This window comes from Asterias rubens, chromosome 21 (assembly GCF_902459465.1).
Source record: "Asterias rubens chromosome 21, eAstRub1.3, whole genome shotgun sequence".
Lineage (NCBI taxonomy): Eukaryota > Metazoa > Echinodermata > Asteroidea > Forcipulatida > Asteriidae > Asterias > Asterias rubens.
Window position 1 is genome coordinate 2,566,158 of NC_047082.1, and position 23,681 is coordinate 2,589,838.

At 40.3% G+C, this 23,681-nt stretch overlaps 1 protein-coding gene across 3 annotated transcripts in view; it reads left to right on the plus strand.

Moving 5' to 3' along the window:
• The window catches only part of LOC117304892 (microcephalin-like), a 46,673-nt gene that overhangs the window by 19,665 nt on the left and 3,327 nt on the right, over positions 1–23,681 (plus strand). For 2 of the 3 annotated variants that reach the window (XM_033789536.1, XM_033789538.1), the window contains exons 1-11: positions 14,719–14,823; positions 16,465–16,612; positions 16,746–16,831; positions 17,259–17,383; positions 18,335–18,425; positions 18,567–18,690; positions 19,068–19,129; positions 20,027–20,153; positions 21,160–21,315; positions 22,124–22,933; positions 23,168–23,541. In XM_033789536.1, coding sequence (XP_033645427.1) covers positions 14,776–14,823; positions 16,465–16,612; positions 16,746–16,831; positions 17,259–17,383; positions 18,335–18,425; positions 18,567–18,690; positions 19,068–19,129; positions 20,027–20,153; positions 21,160–21,315; positions 22,124–22,933; positions 23,168–23,541 — 2,151 coding nt within the window. In that variant the 5' untranslated portion in view covers positions 14,719–14,775. Of the gene's footprint in view, positions 1–1,894; positions 2,061–14,718; positions 14,824–16,464; positions 16,613–16,745; positions 16,832–17,258; positions 17,384–18,334; positions 18,426–18,566; positions 18,691–19,067; positions 19,130–20,026; positions 20,154–21,159; positions 21,316–22,123; positions 22,934–23,167; positions 23,542–23,681 lie in introns of those variants that run through there. The other variant, XM_033789539.1, reaches the window with a different exon arrangement.

Consider the following 23,681-nt stretch of genomic DNA (forward strand, 5'->3'; position numbering starts at 1 on the left):
AATTGTGGATTTTTTGTGAACACGTTTGAAATGAAAATTATGAAAATTGTTTGTAAAAATGAGGGAATTGTTTGTGAAAATGGTGGACTTTTTGTGAAAATGCTGGGCGGGATGGAAGGTGAGATGGTTCTATGACGACGGTGACTCCATCATACGACCATCGCCCTTTGTCATCGCCATTGTCCTAGTAGTCGTCGTTAGCACTTTAGTCACATCTTTATAGACATGAAGGATGGTGACGCCATTTTGTTTCTTTTCCATTAAACTCATTGTAACCAAATCGAGGTTGGGGGTTAGTTTCGTCTTTAATTAACTGGAACTAAAATGAGATATAAAATCAATCAAGCCCATCCCACTTCATATTCCAGCACGCACAAAGGAATACAGAAGTTGTTATTTTTTTTCTTTCTTGGAAATATTTTTTATTGATGGCTGCTCCAGGGCTTATCCAAACAATAGAGCACAATTCATTGATTGCGTAAACCTACTGCCTGAATTGAGTTCAATCTATTAGCTTGTCGATGAATGGAGATTTATTCCATTTCATCGCACTCTTTGTTGCAACAATGTGGTACCTGGTTTTTCTTTTCTTTTCTATTGTAAGGCAAATTGTAAAATATTTGCGAGTAGAAATGTGACGCGGGTCTAAACTGCACGTATTGATAGCACTCGATCAAATGAACCAAATTACCATATTACCAAAATGTGGTGGTGTTTTGGCGGCAACGACGGATAGCACTTCACATCGTTGGGCACAATTTCATAGAGCTGCTTAAGCAGAAAATAATCCTTTAAAATGTCTGCTTAGCAAAAAATATATGCAGGGGACCTGTCACAAACTGTGCACAAAACATGTTATATTGGCTGGTTACTCTTTTCCAGTACAATTGTTGAGTTTAGTAAAGTTGTTGTGCTTAAGCAGCTCTATGAAATTGGACTCTGCAATCCAATTGGATGGGAGACTTTTGAACGCTAGGTGGCAGCAGACTAACCAGATAATTTCACATTGATTTCAACCTTGTGAAAAAAATACATCTTTGTCGAAAACAACATTACTTCAGAGGGAGCCGTTTCTCACAATAATTTATACTATCAACCTCTTATCTCCCCATTACTCGTTACCAAGAAAGGTTTTATGCTCATAAATATTTTGAGTAATTACCAATAGTTTCCACTGCCTTTAAACTGGAAAAAAATCAAGATGGCCACACCATAATAAAAGTGTATTGTTGTATTCTGATCAAATGATGTCGAAATAATTTCGGTCAGTAATACTAAACCGTGTCAATTGTTATCGAGTTCAGCGACTTTAAAATACTTGTACAAGAAACCAGTATTTTTTGTAAAATCCATAATATTCTCGAATGTTTTTTTTATAGCCACAGTTAAGTTTTTTTTTAAACATCCCCTTTTGATACATGAACCATGATGCTGGTAGGAGACTTTAATACAGCATGGCTCGAATGTTGGTTTGGGCTGTAAAATTAAATGAGCCAGCCGCTAAGTGAAATGAGTTCCTGTTGACATTTGCGGGAAACCTAAAGTAACTAAATAGTTGCTGCAGATATCCTTATGGTGCAGTGTAGTTACTATTTAAAAAGTATAAGACAAGAACTGAGATCCCAAGAACTAGGATCCCAAGGATTGGGATCCCAAGAACAGAACTGGGATCCCACGGAATGGGATCCTAAGGACGAGGATTTACGTCAGAGGCCACTCTCTGGGGTTATTCACGAGCCTCGAAGTGTGACGTCAGATGTTCAGGCTGTTGCGATACAATCTTAATATTGATATGTTGCCGCGAGAGGGCGTGGGAACAGTGATACATTTGTTATTCTTTATTGACTCTGGTCCAAGAATTAAATGATTTGCTATCTTGAAATTTATCCAAAAGGTAGGCGTACGACTCCGCCCATTAGGAGGACCATGATGGTATCACAGTACATGACCCTGTGTCTTCAATACCCGACGAGCATGAAACCCGCTAAACTACGTCACACGTCAAAACAATCCAGGACCAAGGATGACTCATCCAGGGTTTCTGCGAAGTGACGTAACCGGTAAGCCCTCAGCTATCTCTCCCTGCCTCCCTACAATCAGTAATCCCACTTCAAATGTATAGGCCCTTTTCGAAACGACGGCTTCGGCTCCGGATTCGGCTCAGGCTAGCTTGGCCCCGCTGGTTGTTTTGACAATATTGCGCGTGCTTTGCGTATACGCATTCAGGGCTTCAGACGAGAGAACGGAGCCTCAAGCAGAAGCCGTGGTTTCGAAACGGGCCATAGAGTGAAAAGACCTTGAATATTATGATTACGTTAATAATACAGTCACTGACCGTCATTGGTTGTTGTTACGTAATATTAACGGGAATGGTCATAATGGCAAGTGCAACAACAGGAGCAGCTGCGGTGCCGTAATTGTCAAAACGGTCTCTTAGGATCTGGTCTTGAATTGGTTTATTTTGTTGTAATTATTGGGATATTTTGAAGTGGGGATTGGAAGCGGGGGGATTTCTGGGAATGGGTTCTGAAAAACTAATTATTGTTGGGGAAATGACTTATTAAGTGACAGCTCGTTAGTATTTGCACTTCGTATAATTCTTCCATGAAATACTCCCGTTTGAATTAAGTGTTACAACTGAGTGTGGTACATACTCCCCCCCCCCCCACCCCAAATAAATATGAGCCCCTAAGTGTTCACCATTTTGAAATCCGGGCCTTTTTTATTTCAATACATTTCATAAGCTTTAACGATGATAACTCCAATGTTTTAAATATATGTATTTGTTTTTTAAACTCATATCGGATTATTTTGTATAAAATAGTAAATGGCATGAGAATGGCGTTTAAAAGGGCTTGCTCTAAAGAAGTGAGAATGTTACCATAGTTTCGGCGCTGTTTGATCAAAGTTAATTGCATTTGAGGACCCCAAACGCTGCTTATTTCAACGACCATCCCGTGACACTGTCATATTCCCTAATTCACGAACTTCTTTGTGTTGTTTTGACGAAAACATGGATGAATTTGATGAAGTAGTCACATACTGGCTACTTTTATGAAAACTGGATTGGAATTATAAACCAATCTTACACAGTGTCACAAGAGGGCGACTTTTGTGCATTTATGTTCTTATTCATTACGTCATCAATAACTTTACAAAAAAAAATTGTTTAGTTACTTTTTATCAAACTTTAAAAACGATACAGCTTCCGAGTTCGAAATACTATGATTGCGAAGAATGGAAGAAAGGTCCTTGCAGCAAGCAGCAAGTTTGTCTGTGAATCGGTCAGAATAACATGTAGTAACAAACACATTCTAAGAATTTCACTTATCACCTTTTGGAGAAAGAGTAATTTTTTTTGCTCCTTTTCGAGCCGGAAACGTTCTTTGTTTGTATCTTCCAAAGAATCGGAACAAAGACTTGTCAATCGATACGTAGGGAGGGAGGGGGGGGGGGCGTTGGCTGCTGACAAACAAATCTTCTTGGGTCCACTTTTGCTGGTATATTGCTTGATTCAACCGTGAGCAAAACCCATCTAGTCACAGTTCCCTGCACAATTATATTAACATTTATCAATTTTTCAAGGAGTGATATCCGACTCTGAAGTAGTTCATTATATTATTGAGGGATAGAAATGTTTTCAACCTTTTGATAATAACCACTTATTGTGTTGATACCGCAGTTCGCTTATTGCGTAATACTAGAAACGAAGTGACCTTCGGGTTTTGCGGCAGGTTTCTGTGAAATGTTTTTTGGTAAAGTAAATAATAAAGTACGCGTTAAAGGCAGTGGACACTATTGGTAACTACTCAAAATAATTATTAGCACAAAACCTTACTTGGTAACTAATAATGGGGAGAGGTTGATCGTACAAAACATTGTGAGAAACAGCTCCCTCTGAAGTGACGTAGTTTTCGAGAAAGAAGTAATTTTCCACGAATTTGATTTCGAGACCTCAAGTTTAGAACTTGAGGTCTCGAAATCAAGCATCAGGAAGCACACAACTTCGTGTGACAAGGGTGTTTTTTCTTTCATTATTATCGCGCAACTTCTGCGACCGATTGAACTCAAATTTTCACAGGTTTTGTTATTTTATGCATATGTTGAGATGCACCAAGTGAGAATACTGGTCTTTGACAATTACCAATAGTGTCCAATGTCTTTAATCTCGTTAAAAAAACTTGGCAGCTTACACTTTTAATTTTCATTTAATCCGTTGCCAAGGTTGTATTCTGGGAAACTGGGCACTTGTGGATTTTGGATTACGTAACCATTTACGGGTGAAATGTTGTGTTTTGCGCGCGAGAGAAAAGAAGATGCGCGCCCCTGCTGGGTGATTTCAAAAAGACCACGTGATCTTGTTTGCTTTGAAGGCCGATCCTTGAGTTTATTAGGGCCTCTCTTGGCAGCCAAGTTTGTGTTAAAGCCATTGGACACTTTCGGTAAACAGTATTGTATTGTAAAGGCCCATACTTCGTGTAGCACAACTTTTATATAAAATAACAAATCTGTGAAAATTTAGGCTTAATCGGTCATCGGAGTCGGGAGAAAATAACGGGAAAACCCATACCTTGTTTCCGCACGTTTCGCCGCGTGACATGTGTTTAAAATAAATCCGTAATTCTCGACAACGACAATTGATAATTGTCTTAATGTTTTCTCGAAAAGTAAAGCATTTCATGGAATAATATTTCAAAAGAAGTCTTTCACCATTACCTTCTGTAAACCCTGTAAGTTATTTGTATATCTGTGAATTTTTTTTTTCTGTGCCGAAAGTGTATAATCGCTTTAAAGGGGAAAGTTTTATCTTTAACTGCTTGTATTTTTTCCACATCGAATTAATCATATTATTTGAAAGAATCCCGGCTGAGTGAGTTTTCTTGTGTGACTGACCATTTCCTTTGAGAGAGAAGTACTTTAGTTCCTTCCTCTGCAATATGCAACAACAAAAAACATACAAAGAAATAAATCACATCAGAAGGGAAAGTTGATACAAGCTTTACTGATAACGTCATGAAATGCATATCTACATTTGTATCTTCAATATAGACCTTTTGACATATGACATCACGTTTACAAAAGAGACACTGCGACTAAACTTCGTGCCATTATCACTTCGGCCTATGCACATTAAAGGAACACGTTGCCTCGGATCGGTCGAGTTGGTCCTTGAAAAGCGTTCTGTAACCGTTTGTTATAAAATCGATATGGTTAGAAAGATGTTGCAAAAGAAGAATACAATGATCTACACAAATATGCCTCGAAATTGCGTGGTTTTCTTTTTACCTCGTCGATTAACACGGTCGGCCATTTATGGGAGTCAAATTTTTTACTTCCATAAATGGCCGACCGTGTTAGTTCGCGACGTAAAATGACAACCGTGCAATTTTGAGTGATACTTGTGTGGACCATTATATTCTACCTTGAAACCATTTTTCTAACCAAGCATTTCATAACAAACGGTTGCAAACGTGTTTTTGAGACCAACTCGTCCGATTCCAAACATCAACTCTGATATTTTATGGAGGTTTTTATCATATTTATATATGACGAAAGGGGTACATCATTCTCCACACTTTGACATTTACCAAAGGTGTCCGGTGCTTTCTAATCGAGCATGAATTTGTCTTGAGGTTGACCCGTTCTTCCTGGTGGGTTATGCGGCACAGATAACGGTCAACTTGCTTGATATAGACCGGTGCACTATATGAGATTGTTTATGGAATGGGTATAGCGTATGGTAAATGGGTAGGCGTTGAAAATAGATAAAAACCCACGATGGTTTGGCGTTTCGGAATTTGAGTCTTTCGCATTAGACTTTTGTTGTGGTTGTCAGATTTCATTCTCTCCTCCAATTTTAAGGTCCCTCTGCTAAGATTTATTGATCCTTTTTGCGTCGTACGGAACTATGTTTAGTTCATAAATCAATAGTTTAAGAATCCTTCACGGTAAGACATTTGTTGATGTGGATGACACCTTAGTTGTCAAGGGTGGGGCGGGGTGGGGGTGAGTAGGTGTTCACATTCAAATAACCCTCCAGGGTTCGGGAAAGTTCCACAGTTGGGAACCGTGTCCAAAACCAATGGGAGGTGTTGCAAATAAAAGTGTTACCAAAAGAGGAACAGGAGGTCCATGGTTGCAGGCGTACACAAGCTTGGTGGGTGAGTGGGGATAAATACCGACCACTTCAATCGAGGGTGGTTTGAACCTTGACCTAGTGACGTAATGTCAGCCTTGAGTTTATGCCCGAAAACGGGCCTTGTGTGTTTTTGGGGTTTTGTCTGTTTTATCACTCCTTCATGGTTCGCTGGACCGGAACGTAAATATCTCACAAGCAGCTGTTTACTTATTGTCCAGCTTTATGAATGAGGTCACCAATGCACCAAACGCGTAATGGAACAACTTCAAAAAATATTATGAACACAGCTGTGATATCGCTTTGGGGAGATGAACCGGGACAGAATTCAGTATTTGGATTCGACCTGACCTGTTTAAAGACCATAACAACAGAAGTAGAATAGATTACTGCTTTGGGTTTAATAACAATGCCAGTAACTCGCCTGCATTTCAATGTGTTGTTATAGTATCTCACTGAAAAGTCAACTTGTATGTTTTTAGAATAACCATGGAGGTAGAAGGGATTTGAGGCATTGCATGGTGAGGTATCAATATATATATTTGGTTTGCGCATTGAGCAAGGAAACACCACGGGTAGGCTGTATCTTATACTTGCAAGGAGAGTTTTTTTTTGGAGAGCTGTTATTCTATACATACGGTTATTCAAACGCTTTTTTGTAGACCAACTCGCCCTACATAAACTTGTGTTCAAACATCTCGTCTATACCCAACACTGTACTCCATTGTGAAAGTCCTTGCCCTTAACGAATAGAACCATAAAACGACATTTAATGTCATTTTTATACAAATAAATATCGCATATGGACTTGCTGTCCCATACATTTTAATAGAGTTTAATAGAAATGCACATAAAATTAATACATTAATTTCGTTGTAGAGTAATTTCTTTTTTAATAATGATGGGAATAGATGACTATATAATATTGATTGTTCGCTGAAAATTAATTAAGTTTTCGCTTTGTATGGGCAATAACTCCTATCTGGAGTGAAACATTTCTACCAGGATGCTTGAGGCGGATTATAGCTATAACTTTTATAGTTTCTAATTTAATTTTAAAACTTTATGTGACGAGTTTTGTACTGTAAATGCCCGTCCGCCACGTTACTCACGATTGGCAATTACTTTATATTTTTAATCGAACAAAAGTCGTAGCACCTGGTTTCAAGAGACATTTGCATGAACATTGTATGTGACAATTATGTCAATTCTACAACTATCAGGGCGTGTGAACACATACACTAGTGAAAATAGAGGCAAAAACGTAAATTTTTAATTTGTCACGTTATGCATATTTCCACTGCTTACCCCTTTCTACTTTTTTGATATGTTGTTTTTGGAGGGTTTAAAGAGACTGTTGCCAAAAAATAATTTATGTTGCAATTTTGTCTAGGTCAAGCCATTCTTTCGCTTAGATTGACTAGACTAATGGGTGCGTTTGTTTAGCTTCCCTGGGTCTACCCCGTCGTGTGGCGTTTTTTTCCCAGGACGAAAGTGTGCAGATAATTACCCACTTTCGTCCTGAAAAAAAACCCACCACCCACACACCGGGGTCGACCCAGGGGAGCTAAACGAACGCACCCATAGTTGGTATGACCATACCTCCATGGTATGACACTGCTCAAGAACAACAAAGGTCATCGGGTGGGTTCGAATCCCACCCGAGTAATATGCCTGTGATTTTTTTCACAGAACTCGGGTAAGTACTGAGTATACAGTGCTGTAACACACATCGGTGCATATGGGTGAAAACCAAAATGAACTTCTTTATTCTTCCCAAACTTGTCACCGTATCATGGCAGTCGTTGTGCAAGGCAGTTTCATGATTACAACACATAGATTGAGATTTATTTCTGACATGGAACAGCCGTTGGTTGCAAGAGCAGTGCCTGAGTTTCGCTGTTGTGATACCCATGGCCTAAATACGCTACGTGGTTATTGGCGCACCATGGTGACGTCACACCATTATACGAGATAAGGTCGAGATTTTGAGAGAAAACATTTGGTCGGGCGCGTTTTTATTTTCTTACCAAGTACGCAAAACATATTTTACTAACACTCCTGCCATATCAGTTTATTGTTAAATTCAGCAAAGGCAAGCCACCCCCACTCAACTTTCAAAAGACAAAATTTCGACATAAGTTAAAAGTCACATTGACATGCCCTATAGCAGCGTGCAGGGATTGTGTTTTGCGAAATGTTTTCTTCGAATTTGAGCTGCGCTTTGTACTTTTATTGAATCCCCTATTGAATTGGAATATTGTGCAACGGGGACAATGAAGTTGGAGTGGGATTTGAGATAGATGGTGTACCGTTGAGGCGTGATTTTACACGGCCGGGGTTGTGGCCCTGACCCGCTTCGATTCAAAGCCACTGTCGTTGCATAATGAGACGTTCCTTTCCCTGAAATAAAAACCCGTTTTAATAAAGACGTATTACATTTGTATACATGGTACACCGGGGGCCGTGGTAAGGTTGAACACTGTTCACTCCTTGTGTGATTTACTCTTTGATCCAGAGAAGCAATTATGGTTGAAGAAGAACTAATTGCCTTTCCAGATAATCAGTGCAGATTCATATGTTTGTCCTGTTTTTTAGTGTTGTGCATATCCTAATTTGTTGAAATGATACACTGACTTGTGGCTATGGTAAGGTTTACTCCTTGAAGCAGAGCAGCAATTATGGTTAAAGACAATCTTATTGTCCTTTTCAGTTAACAGTCATTGCGGGTTCATACGTATTACTTGTTTTTTGTTGTGTATATCCTTTCACTAAGGTCTTCAAAACGCAGCTATGAAATAAAGGAAAATATTCTTGGAAACATGTCTCTGTCCGGAGGCTGTTGCACTCGTGCTACGATCCGACAGGAGAAGGGATGGTGATTTGAAAGGGTTTATGGTGATGTGGTTACCCATGCATGTAGACCTACCAGTCATTTCAAACACCACAATGCCCCTCGGCTATCCCTACCTTCATCAATAACCATCACTTTCAATTCAAGTCCGCGGAATTAGGAACACAACTTCAAGATTCGGTTTTATACACTTTTGTTCATTCCCTTTTTATTAATATATTAATTGACAATTTAAAGTTCATGAGATTTGTTATACTCAACTCCCCCATCCCCATCCTCTACCGATCCCCGACCCCCGCCCCCCCCCCTCGTTTCCCTACCAGCATATAGTACTTTTTATGTGCGATAGTACTTTTTATGATACCTTTTTATGTTCTCTTTATCCGACAGTGGATCATTTTCCAATTATGGTTTACGATTGTTTGGAATATTATTGGTATAATTTTGGTTTGCGGTGGCACCATGTTTGCATCTACCGGCCAGGGCCCAATGTCACAAAGCCTGTACGCAGATAAAAAACAAGACTACCAACCAGATTTTAACTTGTTGCATATTGCTTGTTACTGGCATTCAGCTATTGTTTGCTTATCCTGAATATCACGTGGAAATTTGGTTGGTAATCCTATTTTTATTAAGGAAGACATTTCATGCTAAGCTGGTTACCAGCTTTCTGAAATTGGGCCCTGGTAGATTGTGTTCTTTTGAGAGCTTGCCTTGCTTTATATTCTACTGTGTATTATTGGTCTTCTAAAACCCCAGTGCTCAATCTTTGAAAGGGCGCTAGTGTTATTTCTGTTGGACAAAGGTAGAGATCATGTGACTAAAGGGGGGGATCAAGGTCACATGACATCTTCCAGTTAAATGCTGATTGCCCATAATTTTGGTTCGCACCTCAGTGACCCTTTTCATGTCATTTTTATCTATAGGCACGTGCGTATATTGAGCCTTCTTATAACTTTCGCTTTTGGTGGTGTGGCCCGTATAGTAAACACCTATGTATACGGCTGTTGCCTGAACACTTGTTTCGCTTTCACCTGCGGCTGTGTTAATGCATTCCAAGTTTGTTGACCTTTTCAAATTTCGTCATCAGAAGTTTCTCGATTTAAATTGATGATTTTTCTTTGAAGTTCAATGAAATGAGAAGATGAGAGGTTTTTGTTATATATAATAAATCTATCATATTTCACAACACTTATAAATGACTTAGTTATTTACCAAAGCTTGCCTATTTGATTTTGATAACCATTTAAACGGGAACCTTTATCTTGGTTTATATCTATCGTTAATTTCTCTTTTTCAGAACCAGGATGAAACTTCTCATATAAATGGTCCACCCCATTTTGATTGATTCACGATTTGTAGCCCATCCCTAACCCAAGCCTGTATACCTCATTTTTAAAAGGGCAAGGGCACCAAGGCATTTTTATCCTTATAAAGGGCACCCTATGAGGAATTTGTAATTTTCTGCTGGCGCATTTCAAGAGCACCAAGGCATTACCATGGGGCATGGGGGCAATCACCTCCATTGCCTCCGTGAAGTACCAGACCCTGCTAACCCTAATATTACTTTTAATAATATCCTTGTCATATATAGCGCACGTATCTACCAAACAAGGCCGGTACTCAAGGCGCCGAGATATACAAACTTTCAGTGATTCTGAGACCCGATTATTTAGCACCTTCTAAGGGTTTACAAGGTGCTATGGCGCCTATATAGCAGCCACAGCCAGGAACACCGGCGGGGCGAACTCTTTCTCTTTTCGAAAAGTGCACTGGGTTCTTTTACATGCGTTACCCAACACATGGGACCAACGGCTTTACGTCCCATCCGAAGGAAGGACGAAGCAATGGTTAAGTGTCTTGCTTATTAAGGACATAGTGTCACGAGACTGACGGTTGCAACAAGCCAACTTTATTTCTCTGTTTGTTTCTTCCGAAACTTCACCATCCTCGTGAAAAGTTGACCCCCCCCCCCCCGCTCCTAAAATAAGATATTCTTACTTGAATGTAAAAATACAATTTCGTAAAGCTGTTCAGCAGAAAATACTGCTTGACAAATTCTTTTCTTCGAGCGGAGCACCAGTCACAACAATGCAAATTAAACCTAGTTTTGGCTGGTAACTCTGCTAAGTATTTCTTGTCTGTGCTTAGTAAGTTTGTATTGCTTACTTGCTTTATGAAATTGGGCCCAGCACGGAATAGCCGTACTCTACAGATATACAAATATTTGTGAATAATATGCGACCTCGTCAGCCCATACATGATTTATACAAGCGTGCAAAATGTATTATTTAAATAAACTCTCAATGTTATCCCAGTTGTGTGCCCATTCTTCTGACCCACGAGAGTTCGTGGACTCGAAAAGGGGAACAAAAAACAAAAAAGAAAGTATTTTTTTGCAATAATATTTAGGGAGTACGCCTGACACCTTCAGAGACATTGTTGGTCTTCTTCCCCTTGTCACTTCGAATGACTCGACGGCACGTTCCATATCCAAAGTCAAGGACCCCATGGGTATGTCTTGCAAGAACACACCCACGCGTCACGTGCCGAGAGTCACCTGACTGCCACTATACCTTTTGTGGCCCTTGATTGTACCTTGCTCAATGGTAGACTTGATTCAAGTCTTAGATCGCAATTATCAGCCACAAAAATGCCCCCCACATTATAAGCTAACACGCGCGCCGGTGTCAGATGCAATTGTGTCCGCCATGCAATACTCTCCGCTCCGGACACTTTTGCATATGCAATCGTGTCCGGGGCTATGCAAAAACCGTCCGGTGGACCGTGTACATGACTAATCTGTACATGTGTGTGCGCGCGTAAGCGAGCGTGCATTACTGAACCTACGTATCCCAACATGAATATTTTATGATTGCAGCGAATACCCAACGGCCAAACATTTCCCATGTCATTCATGACATGCACTTAGCTTGTAAAAAAATGGCGAACGTGTCCCGTCGGCAATGGGCGTTTAGTTTACTGCAAGGACGGTTTTGCACGGGGGCGGACACAACTGCATATGCAAATGTGTCCGGGCGGACACAATTGCATTATGCAGCAGCGTCCGGGCGGAGACGAATGCATATGCAAAACCGTCCGGCGGACATTATTGCATATGCAGTCTTCCGGATAGTATTGCATAGAGGACATAATTGCATGCGACACCGGCCCTAGATGAGCTAAATGACGAAGGTTGAACACAAGAGGGCGCTGTTTGTAGCGGCTATCAGGACGAAAGACTTGGAACCAAGTCTAGCTCTATGGTACCATTACCAACCTTGGAAGAGATACACTATTATCTTTGTTTTTCCAATCTTGTTGCTATATTCCTTCACCCACACACTTCATAATATATCGCCCCAAACATGCCAAAGTTGAGCCAACTGTGGAGTTTGAATCACGTTATACAACGTAATCTTCGAGAAAGACTCTGTCGATCAGGGTCGAGACGTCGGGCCATTAGCTATTTTTTGCATTGATATTACCGTATGTAATGTTGGTAAAAGCTAATTCTATTTTTCTCACCAAGTAACCTAAGTTCATGTTTAAAAAACATTACCTCAAGTCGTACAAATCGCGTTCATTCCACCTAAGTCTACTGCCGTTTTTGGCACCTTATGACCACAATATCACGTGTGGACGTTCCTTTCCTTGAGGAAAATCCTATTCCTCGACACTTTAAATAACACTGTGTGGACGTGTCTAAGTCTACACATAGTGATTCAAGTACATACACTATGTGGACCTCATGTGGACCTCATCTGTCCACAGGTTCACTACAAGGCCCTAAATAGCGTTAAAACAGGAAATTTAGTAAAACAATCTTCCAACACCTCGCTTTACATCTTGAAAACAAGAGATAATCGAATGATTCAATCACCGTATCACTTAACATGAAGGTTTGTTTTGCTGGGGTTGTTGTACCGGTACCAAAAGGCGACCCTGGGCAAAATTTTATAAAGTAGCTCAACACAATTATGCTTACCAGAATACGTTTACCAGGCAAAATACCTGTGTCACATGTACTACTTGTGACTGGTATCCTGCTCATTTTTGCTTAGCAGAAAATGTGTGAGCAATATTTCTTGTTTAAGAAGCTCTTTGACATTGGGTCCTGGGGTGGATTTCACAAAGGTAACCTAGGCAATGCTAAGAGATAGGACTGGTCCTAAGTTAGGACCAGTAACAGTAACTCATCCTAACTTAGGACTGGTCCTATCTCTTAGCATTGCCTAGGACTAGTCCTAAGTTAGGACTACCTTTGTGAAATCCACCCCTGGACATTGGGGGGGGGGTCGCTGCTGACAAATACAGGGTTTCAACTTCAAACACTAGAGTGATTCTAACAACGGAATGTCAACACTCTCTTTATCGTTCGCCTTGATGTTTATTGTTGCAAAATGAAAAACACGCGTTTACGAACGTGACTATCGCCCCTAGGGTGAACATGTACATGTATAGCCAATGTAGTTATTAGTACTCGTAGAAGGGTTACATTTCTTAATGACACATTTCGAGTCCTAATCATTTTTATGAAGTGTTTATTTGAAATGCATAAAGGATTATCTCCACCCCCGTTTACAAAATCTACAATCCCGGCCATATCTCGTTGGGCCCCCAGCCCCCCTTTCAATGTTAGTTCCCAATGTTGGTTCCGAATGCCAGTGTCAGATGCAATTGTGTCCGCCATGCAATACTGTCCGCTCCGGACACTTTTGCATATGCAATCGTGTCCGGGGCTATGCAAAAACCGTCCGGTGGACATGGATTGTGTATGACTGTACATGTATGTGCGAGCGTGCATGCACTGAACCTACGTATATGCAGCACGAATTATTCACGTATTATTTATGATTTCCCATGTCATTCATGACATGCACTTAGCTTGTAAAAAATGGAGAACGTGTTCCGTCGACCAAGGGCGTTTAATTTACTGCAAGGGGGTTCTGCACGGGGGCGGACCCAACTGCACAAGCAAATGTGTCCGTGCGGACACAATTGTGTTATGCAACAGCGTCCGGGCGGACACAATTACATTATGCAACAGCGTCCGGGCGGACATTATTGCATATGCAATAATGTCCTCCGGATAGTATTGCATAGAGTGCATAGAGGCCATAGTTGCATGCGACACCGGTCTTTACAGTCAACATTCAACATTGAGCGGGGGGACGGGGGGGCGGGGAGAAAATGTTTATTGTCAGTGGGAAGTGGATATGAAAGGTTTTATATAACGTTAGAAATGGGTGGCCCAAGCATTTTGGCCGGGATTGTAGATTCCAAAAAAAAAATTATTTGCGTTCGCCTAGCAACTATAGACCTACATATATTTTGAGGTATAAAGATTGACAGCAAACACCATTACTTTAATCACAAGGTCATTGTTGACGACTCTATCGGCAAAAAGGCACTCAGTGTGTTTAACCTTTGAATTTAGAAAATAATTATGAGCTTTTTCCGCATAGTGTTTTTGTTCAAAACACTTAAGGATTAACCTAGAAAAGCTTGTTCCCACTTATTCTTATCATTGATACAAATAAATGTTCATAAACATCAGATATTCTGGTTTGTGTTTCTTGTTTTCTTGATCGATATAACAAGGTCCTAATGAACGTCATTGGATTCCCCCCCCCCCCCCCCCCCCCCCGCAACAAAAATAAAATTAATCACCGGTAAAGTTGAATACCGCCCTCTATTGTCAACGAAGCGGACGAAGGCCGCCATTTTCAAAACCAACACTCCAAACAGTTTCAAGACAAGTCTAGTCTTGTTCTGTGTCATAATGGAGTTCATACGGAAGAGAAAGTCTTCGAATTGTTTGTCTCTTCAGGTAATGATGATTGGCTTATTAACACACATTTTTTAATCAGTATGTCGACCATATTTGTTCTAGCTAAAACAAAAGTTCAAAAAAAGAAGAAAAAAAATGACGAGAATTAAACGTACGATTTTTTGTGTGTTACTAACCAGTGACGATGTATGGCTTATTTATAATAACTTATCTGTTTTTGTTTCGGCTCTATTTTAAAATGGGTGCTTATCAGCAACTTAGGAAAAGTTTCCGTATGGTGCCACCACTTTTTCATTCGATATGAAATAATATAGTATCTTATTTACCTCAATTGAATTAGATAACCCTTTTTGTAAAAATTAGTGATAAAGTGGTGGCGCCATACGGAAAGTTATCCGCAACTTAGTATAAGGACCTGTTGATAAGAGATGTTTAGAGCCATATATTAATATTTTTAATTTAATAAATATCTTGATCTTGAAATGATGCCAAACTAAATTAAAAACTTAGCAGCAGCAGGGCTGAATAACTTGGGCTAAATCATTCTGAATTATATTTTGAATAGCACTCCGCAAATTCACATTTTCTCATTATTGGTCGTACTACTACTAGCTACTTACTAGCTAGTAGTAGTACAACCACTTGCTCTATCTATGTGGTACAACCGATAACGACAAATTCGAAAAAGAGTACAGTGCCCCAGTAACTGGGTCTTCATGCAATCATGGAGGTACGGTAGGAATGATCTACTGTACTATCTACTAACTAACAACAAGATTTTGTTCATGTCCAAGCTTTATGTTAACTCGCGCATGTAATAATAATAATAATTTGGGGGGCTAATCATCCTTAATACTCGCAGCTAAGAGCTGAATTGCGAAGGACGTGGCTACAACGTGTTCGGGAAGCAGGCATGCAAGGGCGCATTTGGCTGCCAGCCACATCAACCCATTATGACCACAGAGCACAGCCAAGATCGAAAGTGTTTGATTTTTCCCGAGGGAGGAAAACCAGATGTTCTGGAAAACCCTCGTAGCACAGCAGATAACCAACGCACAACTCAACTCACATATGGCCCCGTCCAGGAATCAAACCGGGTCACCTTGGTGAGAGGCGAGCGCTTTACGGAAACGCCAACCGTGTGCATGTACTAACTGTGTAGTTTTGCACCCAGATTTGGAAGTGTCGTGGCCGAGCGGTTAAGAGCACTGTATTCAAACTCTGGTGTTTCTGATCAGCAGAGTGTGGGTTCGAATCCCCAGCCGTGACCCTTGTGTCCTTAAGCAAGACACTTAACCATTGCTTCGTCCTTCGGATGGGACGTAAAGCCGTTGGTCCCATGTGTTGTGTAACGCATGTAAAAGAACCCAGTACACTTATCGAAAAGAGAAGGGGTTCGCCCTGGTGTTCCAGGCTGTTGCTTCTGTATGCACCGTAGCACCTTGTAAACCCTTATAAGGTGCTAAAAGTAGGGTCTCAGAATTCATCACTGCAATGACCTATTATTTATGTAATAACCTCAACACTAGATCAGGAAAACTGACAGGTAAATTTTAAATAACTTTTGGTTGAACAAAGAAAATATGAAGAGGGCGCTCTCTCCAACTATATTTTTGTTACTGAGTTCAAAGTTTTGTTTTAATTGTTAAAAAATTGTTTGTTTGTTTGTTTGTTTTTTAGAAGCCGAAGCATCATGATTCTCTGACACTGGATGCTTCCATTACCAGCCCGGGGGTGAGCAGTTCTGCCGATGAGGCCATGCTCATAGACAGCGATAATGAGAATGATATTCCTGACATGGAGCCATTGGATAACAGAGTACTAAAGGGTAATCACTGGAGACGCCCTCCTGATTCCGCGAAAATACAGGGCTCAAAATTAACACTGTCTGATTTTTATAGTTGGGTCTGTTTATCTGAATAAATTCAATCAATCAATTATTCAACCTTGTTTCTTCCTAGATGTTGTGGCTTATGTTGAAGTCCGAACAAAAACGGAGAATCGTTCAAACAGCGTCAGGAAACAGCTGGAGCGTCTTGGGGCAACGGTAAGTTTCTTTTGTCACTCAAGATATAAAAAAATGTGTGCACTCCCCATAGACTTTAACCTTAATAGTGAAAAAGTCAGACTAAATCTGGTATTTAACCCAACTAAATCAGAAGTTTGAAATGGGTGTCAAGAACTGCAGACAAAATTAAAGATTAGGCCTTCAGGTTGCAAATGTTTAACAACAACCATTTGCTCTTGCTAACAATTTCCACTAAATCGTTATCTTTTTGGTTTTTACTCACTGTATATAGTGTTTTTCAAATCTTTCACAAACATAATCCAATGACTACTCGGTGGGATTTGAACCCACGACCCCTCATCTTCTAGAGTAGACATTTTACCACTAAGCAAGGAGGGAGACTCGCAGGCCTCCAATTCCAACAACTTATTGAAACTTTTTGTTGTTCTGTTTTATTTGGTATCAGGTTGTGATGAGGTTCACTAATGATGAGCCGGTAACCCACGTCATTTGGAAAGACGGCAAGAAGAGTACTAAGGACAAGGCACTGAAGAGAGGGCTACATCTGGTCTCGGTGCTGTGGGTGGACAGGTATGTGTCTGATTAACAGTGACGGGGGAATTAGTAAAATATCTCCAAATATTGTCTACTCATTATCTTTGCCACTCTAGAGCAGATGTCTTAATGGCTGAAGAGCGGAGTTTGTGTCTGTATGCAGCAGGAATATAAAATAAGAGAAAAGGGAGATTAAGAGTATATTTTCCAGTACCTTCTGTCCCCTCTGTATACGGGTAAAACAAAGTGAGTGCGGTAGCCACATGCCTGTGCTGGCTAACCAATGGAATGTTCTTGTGGGTATTTACATCAGTCGTCTGACTTACTACAAAGAATCGAGGGCGCTCTGGCATAATCGGCGTTAAGTGGAGTGGTTGAATTCCCGGCCCTAAGCAAATGAAAGCGTAAAAAAAGATAGATAGATCACTATTAATGGCAGTGGACACTATTGGTAATTACTCAAAACAGTTGTAAGCATAAAAACTTACTTAATAACAAGCAATGGTGAGCTGTTGATAGTATAAAACATTGTGAGAAACGGCTCCCTCTGAAAAATAGTTTTTGAGAAGGAAGCATTTTTCCACGAATCTGATTTCGAGGCCCCAGAATTAGATTTTGAGGTCCTGAAATCAAGCATCTGTCAGCTGAAAGCACACAACTTCATTTGACAAGGGTGTTTTTTCTTCCATTATTATCTTGCAACTTCGACGACCAATTGAGTTCAAATAATCGTTATTTTATGCATATCGTTGGGATACTACAAGTGAGAAGATTGGTCTTTTACAATTACGAAGGGTGTCCAGTGTCTTGTCTTAAGATGTGTACCATTGTTAAATTCCATTTCATTCTCTCCACCCTTCCCAAAACAACAAATATTTTAAAGGATTTAGTTTATGCATTGAGGATAGAGACAAAAATATCCCCCCCCCCCAATAATATCAATAAATGAAATGGCTATTTTAGTTTGAATGTTTTAAATTATTTCAGTTGCAAGAGGAATCAACAACATGTGGCTGAGTCTATATTTCCTGTGACTGAAACAGACAATGGTAGTCCAGTTATCATTCCAAGGATAAAGGTACACCAAGTCAGCCTAAGGTTTTGGATAAAAATAATATTTTAGTTTCAATAAACATACCAATAGACTTAATAGACACAGTTTCAGAACTTGTTGCTAGCATTGACATTGAGTTTCCTGTCCTTGTTTATTATTCCTCAGCGTTTGAAGTCCATGCAGCCCAAATCATTTGAGGAAGATGTCCAGAGTAGCACAGAGAGAGCAGCTAGGAAGAGAAAGAGGAAGGCTCTCGTACAACCCTTAAATATCCGTCTGAACTCGCCCGGTAAAAACACTCTCTCTACCCCTTGGTGTTGTGGCAGAGCGGTTTAGGGCCGTGGGCCGAAGTCTTTATTGTACAGAATGTGGGTTCGAATCCTGGCCTGGTCGGTTGCGACATCTGTGTCCTTGAACAGGGCACTTTATCAATTGCTCGCAACCAGTCGTAACAGTGTAAACTTTACTCAATGTTGGCCGGTGACCTGTTTTTGCTAAGCAAGATTTTCCTTTGCTTAGCCGGTTTTTGTGCCTTGACCCTGTTAACCACTTCAAGACATATTTTGCTGACTTATCAATCAATCAATCAATCAAGTCTGACTCCATGTAATCCCAGGCCTGGGCGTAGCAAAGTTGACAATCTTGTGTCTGTCCTTATTTTCACAGGTTTAGCGTCATCCAACAAGCCTCATGTCTACGTTGAAGAGACTCAAGATCCCTACACACCAGTAAGTCTGAAAAGTCAACCCTCCTACTACCTGACCATTTAATATCATCCACTGTGGTTTTGAATTAAGCCAACTTCCAAGTTATCATGTGATGAATGCAACTTAGCAATAGTACACAATCAACCCTCCTACTGTCTGACCATTGGTTTTGAATGATAGATACACTATGCCAGCCTGCAATGATATAATGTGGTGACTGCTTAGCGCACAGTCAACCCTCCTACTACCTGACCATTTAATATCATTCACTTTGGTTTTTAATTATAACAACTTCCAAGTTATTATGTGATGAATGCATCTTAGCAATAGTACAAAATCAACCCTCTTCTCTCTGACCATTAGCTTTGAATGATAGATGCACTATGCATCCTATATCAACATTAATCAACTTATTGGATTCAGGTGGCTTTCATTTCATTTAATTCAATTGATTTTTCATTTATTTATTTATTTTCCTGTACTAAATATTTTTGTAAGCGCTGTGATTTAGTTTTCTAAGTAGAGCGTATTTTAAATGCCGTTTATTATTATGCCAGCCTGCAATGATATCATTTGGTGACTGCTTAGCGCACAGTCAACCCTCCTACTGCCTGACCATTTACTATTATCCACTGTGGTTTACCAACTTCCAAGTTATCACGTGATGAATGTATCCTAACAAATATACACGATCAACCCTCCTGCTGTGAGGCACTGGACACGTTTGGTAATTGTCAAAGACCAGTATTCGCACTTGGTGTATCCCATCTATGCATAAAATAACAAATTTGTGAAAATGTGGATTCAATTGGTCATCAAAGTTTTGGGTAATTACCATTAGTGTCCAGTGCCTTTAAGCAGCACTATGAATTTCGGCCCTGGTGTATTTTAACAAGTCCTGTATCATATCACCATCAGGTTGGAACCCCTCAGCTACCTGGGATAAAGTTGACTCCTTCGTTAATCCCTGACACACCGGCAAGTATGAGGGCGTGCTTAGACGCACTCAGTCGTGTCCGAAACAGTGGCAGTACGCGCATATCAGGTGTGTATAGTCCTTTTTTAAAGATAGAGGCCTCCATACTTTATTTATGTATTCTCTGCCTTGCTTTGTTTATTGGTTACTTCTTTTAAAATTATTGTTATTGCTGTGTACTGTTTTTATGAAGTATGGAAATAATGTGAGTTTGAATAGAAAAGTAAAACTGAATTGGAGGCAAAATTGCCAAGACAAATGCAATAAAAGTCACCAGTGAAAGTTTCAGTTGAATACTGTGTCTGCTGAGAAAACTCATGGTATTATTAAACAAATGTCAAATCCATGAGTCCTTGATGTAGGATGGAGTTAGTCCACTACGAGCCTTGTGGGGGAGAAGGAGGATCTTGTATTAGATGCATTGTTGTATGGGCAGCCAATGTAGAGCTCAAATGCTTGGGGTTATGTGTTCATGTTTCCTTGTGCGTGAGATGAGACGAGCTACGGTGGTCTGGATGCAGTCATCATAGAAACTGTGTCCTGGGCCCAATTTCATAGAGCTGCTAAGCACCAAAATTTGCTTAGCATGAAATTTCTTCCTCGTGATAAAAACAGGATTACCAACCAAATTTCCACTTGATTTTCATGATAAGCAAACAACAGTTGAACACCGAAACCAGCAATATGCAACAAATGGAGATTTGGTTTGGTAATCCTGTTTTTATCAAAGAATAAGTTTCATGCTAAGCAAATTGTTGTGCTTAGCAGCTCTATGAAATCGGGCCCTGATGTAATCAATCAAGCAATCAAAAGAAATTCATAAAGTGCCAAAATCAAAAGGTTACTCTAAGGGGCTGATGTATGGGCACAAACAGAAGAAACGTTAGTGATGATACACCTCCTGAAACAGGTGAGCTTTCAGGAGTGTCTTGAATGTTTGCAGTAAAGTGGTATCTCTGATATATTGTTGAAGTTTGTTCCAGATTCTGGGTCCTTATAAATGTGAGGAGGTATTTAATGTTGCCAACCTTTATTGTCATCTCGTTGTTTTCTGATGTTTTGTGGAATTTCACAGAGAGACTGACCGTTGGTGACTCACCAACATCCGGCGCAAAGCCAGATATTCTGCAGAAGAAATTAAGTTTCAGTCCGTCGGTTGACACAGAATCTACGTCCGCACCCAGCACTGAGGCTACAAATGCAAAATCTGCAGACAGGAATAAGAAGAAAGGTAGTAGCTAGTATTTAATGATTTATGATTCTGCATTTGTTGTCTAAACTCAAACTTTTTAGGTAAAAAAGTAGCTGCTTTTTTTTCCTTCAGATACAAAAAGTCATGCTTTTATTTTTATTTTTTGAGTGCAGAGAATACAGGGGTGGATTTCAAAAAGAGTTAAGACTAGAGTTATGTTGAGTGAGGACTAGCCTTAAGTTTTTAATATTTCCTAGGGTTAGTCCTAAGTTAGAACTCTCGTTGTGAAATCCGCCCCTGTGGTCCCATAAGTTCCTTGGAATCTCTAACTTTAGGGGTTACCAAACAGTTGAACGTACTTCCTAACATTTGGATCCATCATTGGAAATGGTTCTGGACCTGACCTTTACTTCAACCTTTTTGGTTGAGTGAAAGTAGGTTAGATGGTACAGCTTTTTGTGGGTGCTATCGGCATTTTTGTAGAAGCTGTTTCCAGCCACTAAGGCCTCTTAAAAGTTTAAACTCAAAACTACAGTCGCCCACAATTCATATATTTCAATTTTGTGATTTTGTAAAATGGTTTTCTTTTATGAAATCCTTCAAAGACATTGCTTAAAAGATGATGATGATATTTATTTTGGTTTTACCCATTTACACCGATGTGTATTAACACTGTATACTATTATATAAAAGTACTTTCCCGACTTCTGTGAAAAAAAATCACAGGCATATTACTCGGGTGGGATTCGAACCCACGACCTTTGCAATTCTAGAGCAGTGTCATTCCAACTAGACCACCGAGATTGAAAATTATACCTGACATTCAACCATCCTTTATGTCTTTAAGGTCGAAGGTCAGAAGCAATCCAAGGGTCAGCCAAGAAGGTCTCCCCTAAGATGCGAAGATTATCGCTACGAATCGAGACCAATTTGAGCGAGCTCGAAGCAGATGAAGACAGCTGCCTTAAAGCAATGGACCATCCCGATCCAAAAACAACATTAGCTCAGAGAAATCTGATCCCTCTGTCCAAGAAATCTGGGAATCAATCAGATCCATCCAAAACCAGAACGACTAAGAACGTCTCTTTTATAAAAGAGCAGTCTGATTCACGTCCCGAGCCCGCGATGCCGAGCCAGAGAAAGCGTAAACTTCTGTCATCCAACGCGGACGCTGGGCTGAATCAGGTTCTAACTGAGCCAACTAAATCCAGCAAGAAGGAAAACCAACCAAAGGAGTTTAGACGTTCCTCTAAGTCGTCTAGAAAACTCAGCGAGAAGTTCGACAGGGATTGCGGGAGCTCAGACCTCTCAGAGAAACAACAAGGAGACCAGACTGAGAACACTTCAGAGATCTCAAAAGGGCTGGAGAAACGGAAGAAAGAGCCCAGGCGCTCTTCTAAGTCATCTAAGAACCTTGGTGAGAAATTCAACAACTCGAGGGACAGTAAAATTATTCCTACAGGCCAATCCAATAACCAAAGTGGTGACTTGACCGACAGATCTCCTAACCAAGATGAACTTGTGTTGACCTCGATCAAGACATCCGAGGGTAAGAAGTCTTCCAGGGGGGTGAAGGGAACAAGGAAGAGAAAGACGGATGATTTATCATCGGGTTCATCGGAGGAAGAAACTGGGAAAGCCGCAAAGAAGAGAAAAGGTGAGTTGGCAAATTTTCTCAGAACTATAAGGGATTGAGTAAGGAATGCTCGATCCCAACAGAGGCATTAACATTTCTAGTGTTCCCTTACAATGCATGGTGATTCTCAAAATCTATTATTCTGGTCCAAAATTGCCCTGAAACAATCGCTGCAAAGACTATACGAGCAAGGGTGTTTATGTTTTAAGTTTAGGTTTTCCGTCAAATACTTTTCTTATATTTTGTTCAAACAAGCTGATACAAAAGAAGTCTTGCCAGCATCGTCAACAGAGGGACCCCACGCACCAAGCAAAGGTGGTGTCACATCAAGCAGAAGAAGCCTTGATGACTTCTCCCAGCGAAAAAAACGTATCGGCCGTCTCAAGACCAAAGGACGATCCAAGCCCCGTGGCAACAGGACTGTCTCCTTAGCAACCCCGCGTCCGGATACCCGAGAGAGCAGCAGTGAAGACGACATCTCAGCGATCTTGAGAGGGAAAAAGGGAAGTCGATCATTGTCTCTGATCAGCAAGTTTTGGTTAGACTCTTCATCAGATGGTTCAGAGAGTAGTGTTTGTCGTGAGAAGGGCGCACGGCAAGGCAAGAGTAAAACCAGCAAGAAGGGAAAGGTTAGACTGCCTGTTTTGATTTTGACAATGGAAACTTAATGGTGTGATTTCCCAATTTCTTTACTTTATAAAATTGTCGCAAAACTTTGGGGAGCATTGCAAAAGTCCAAACAGTAGGAACGTTTTAAATGGATAGGTTA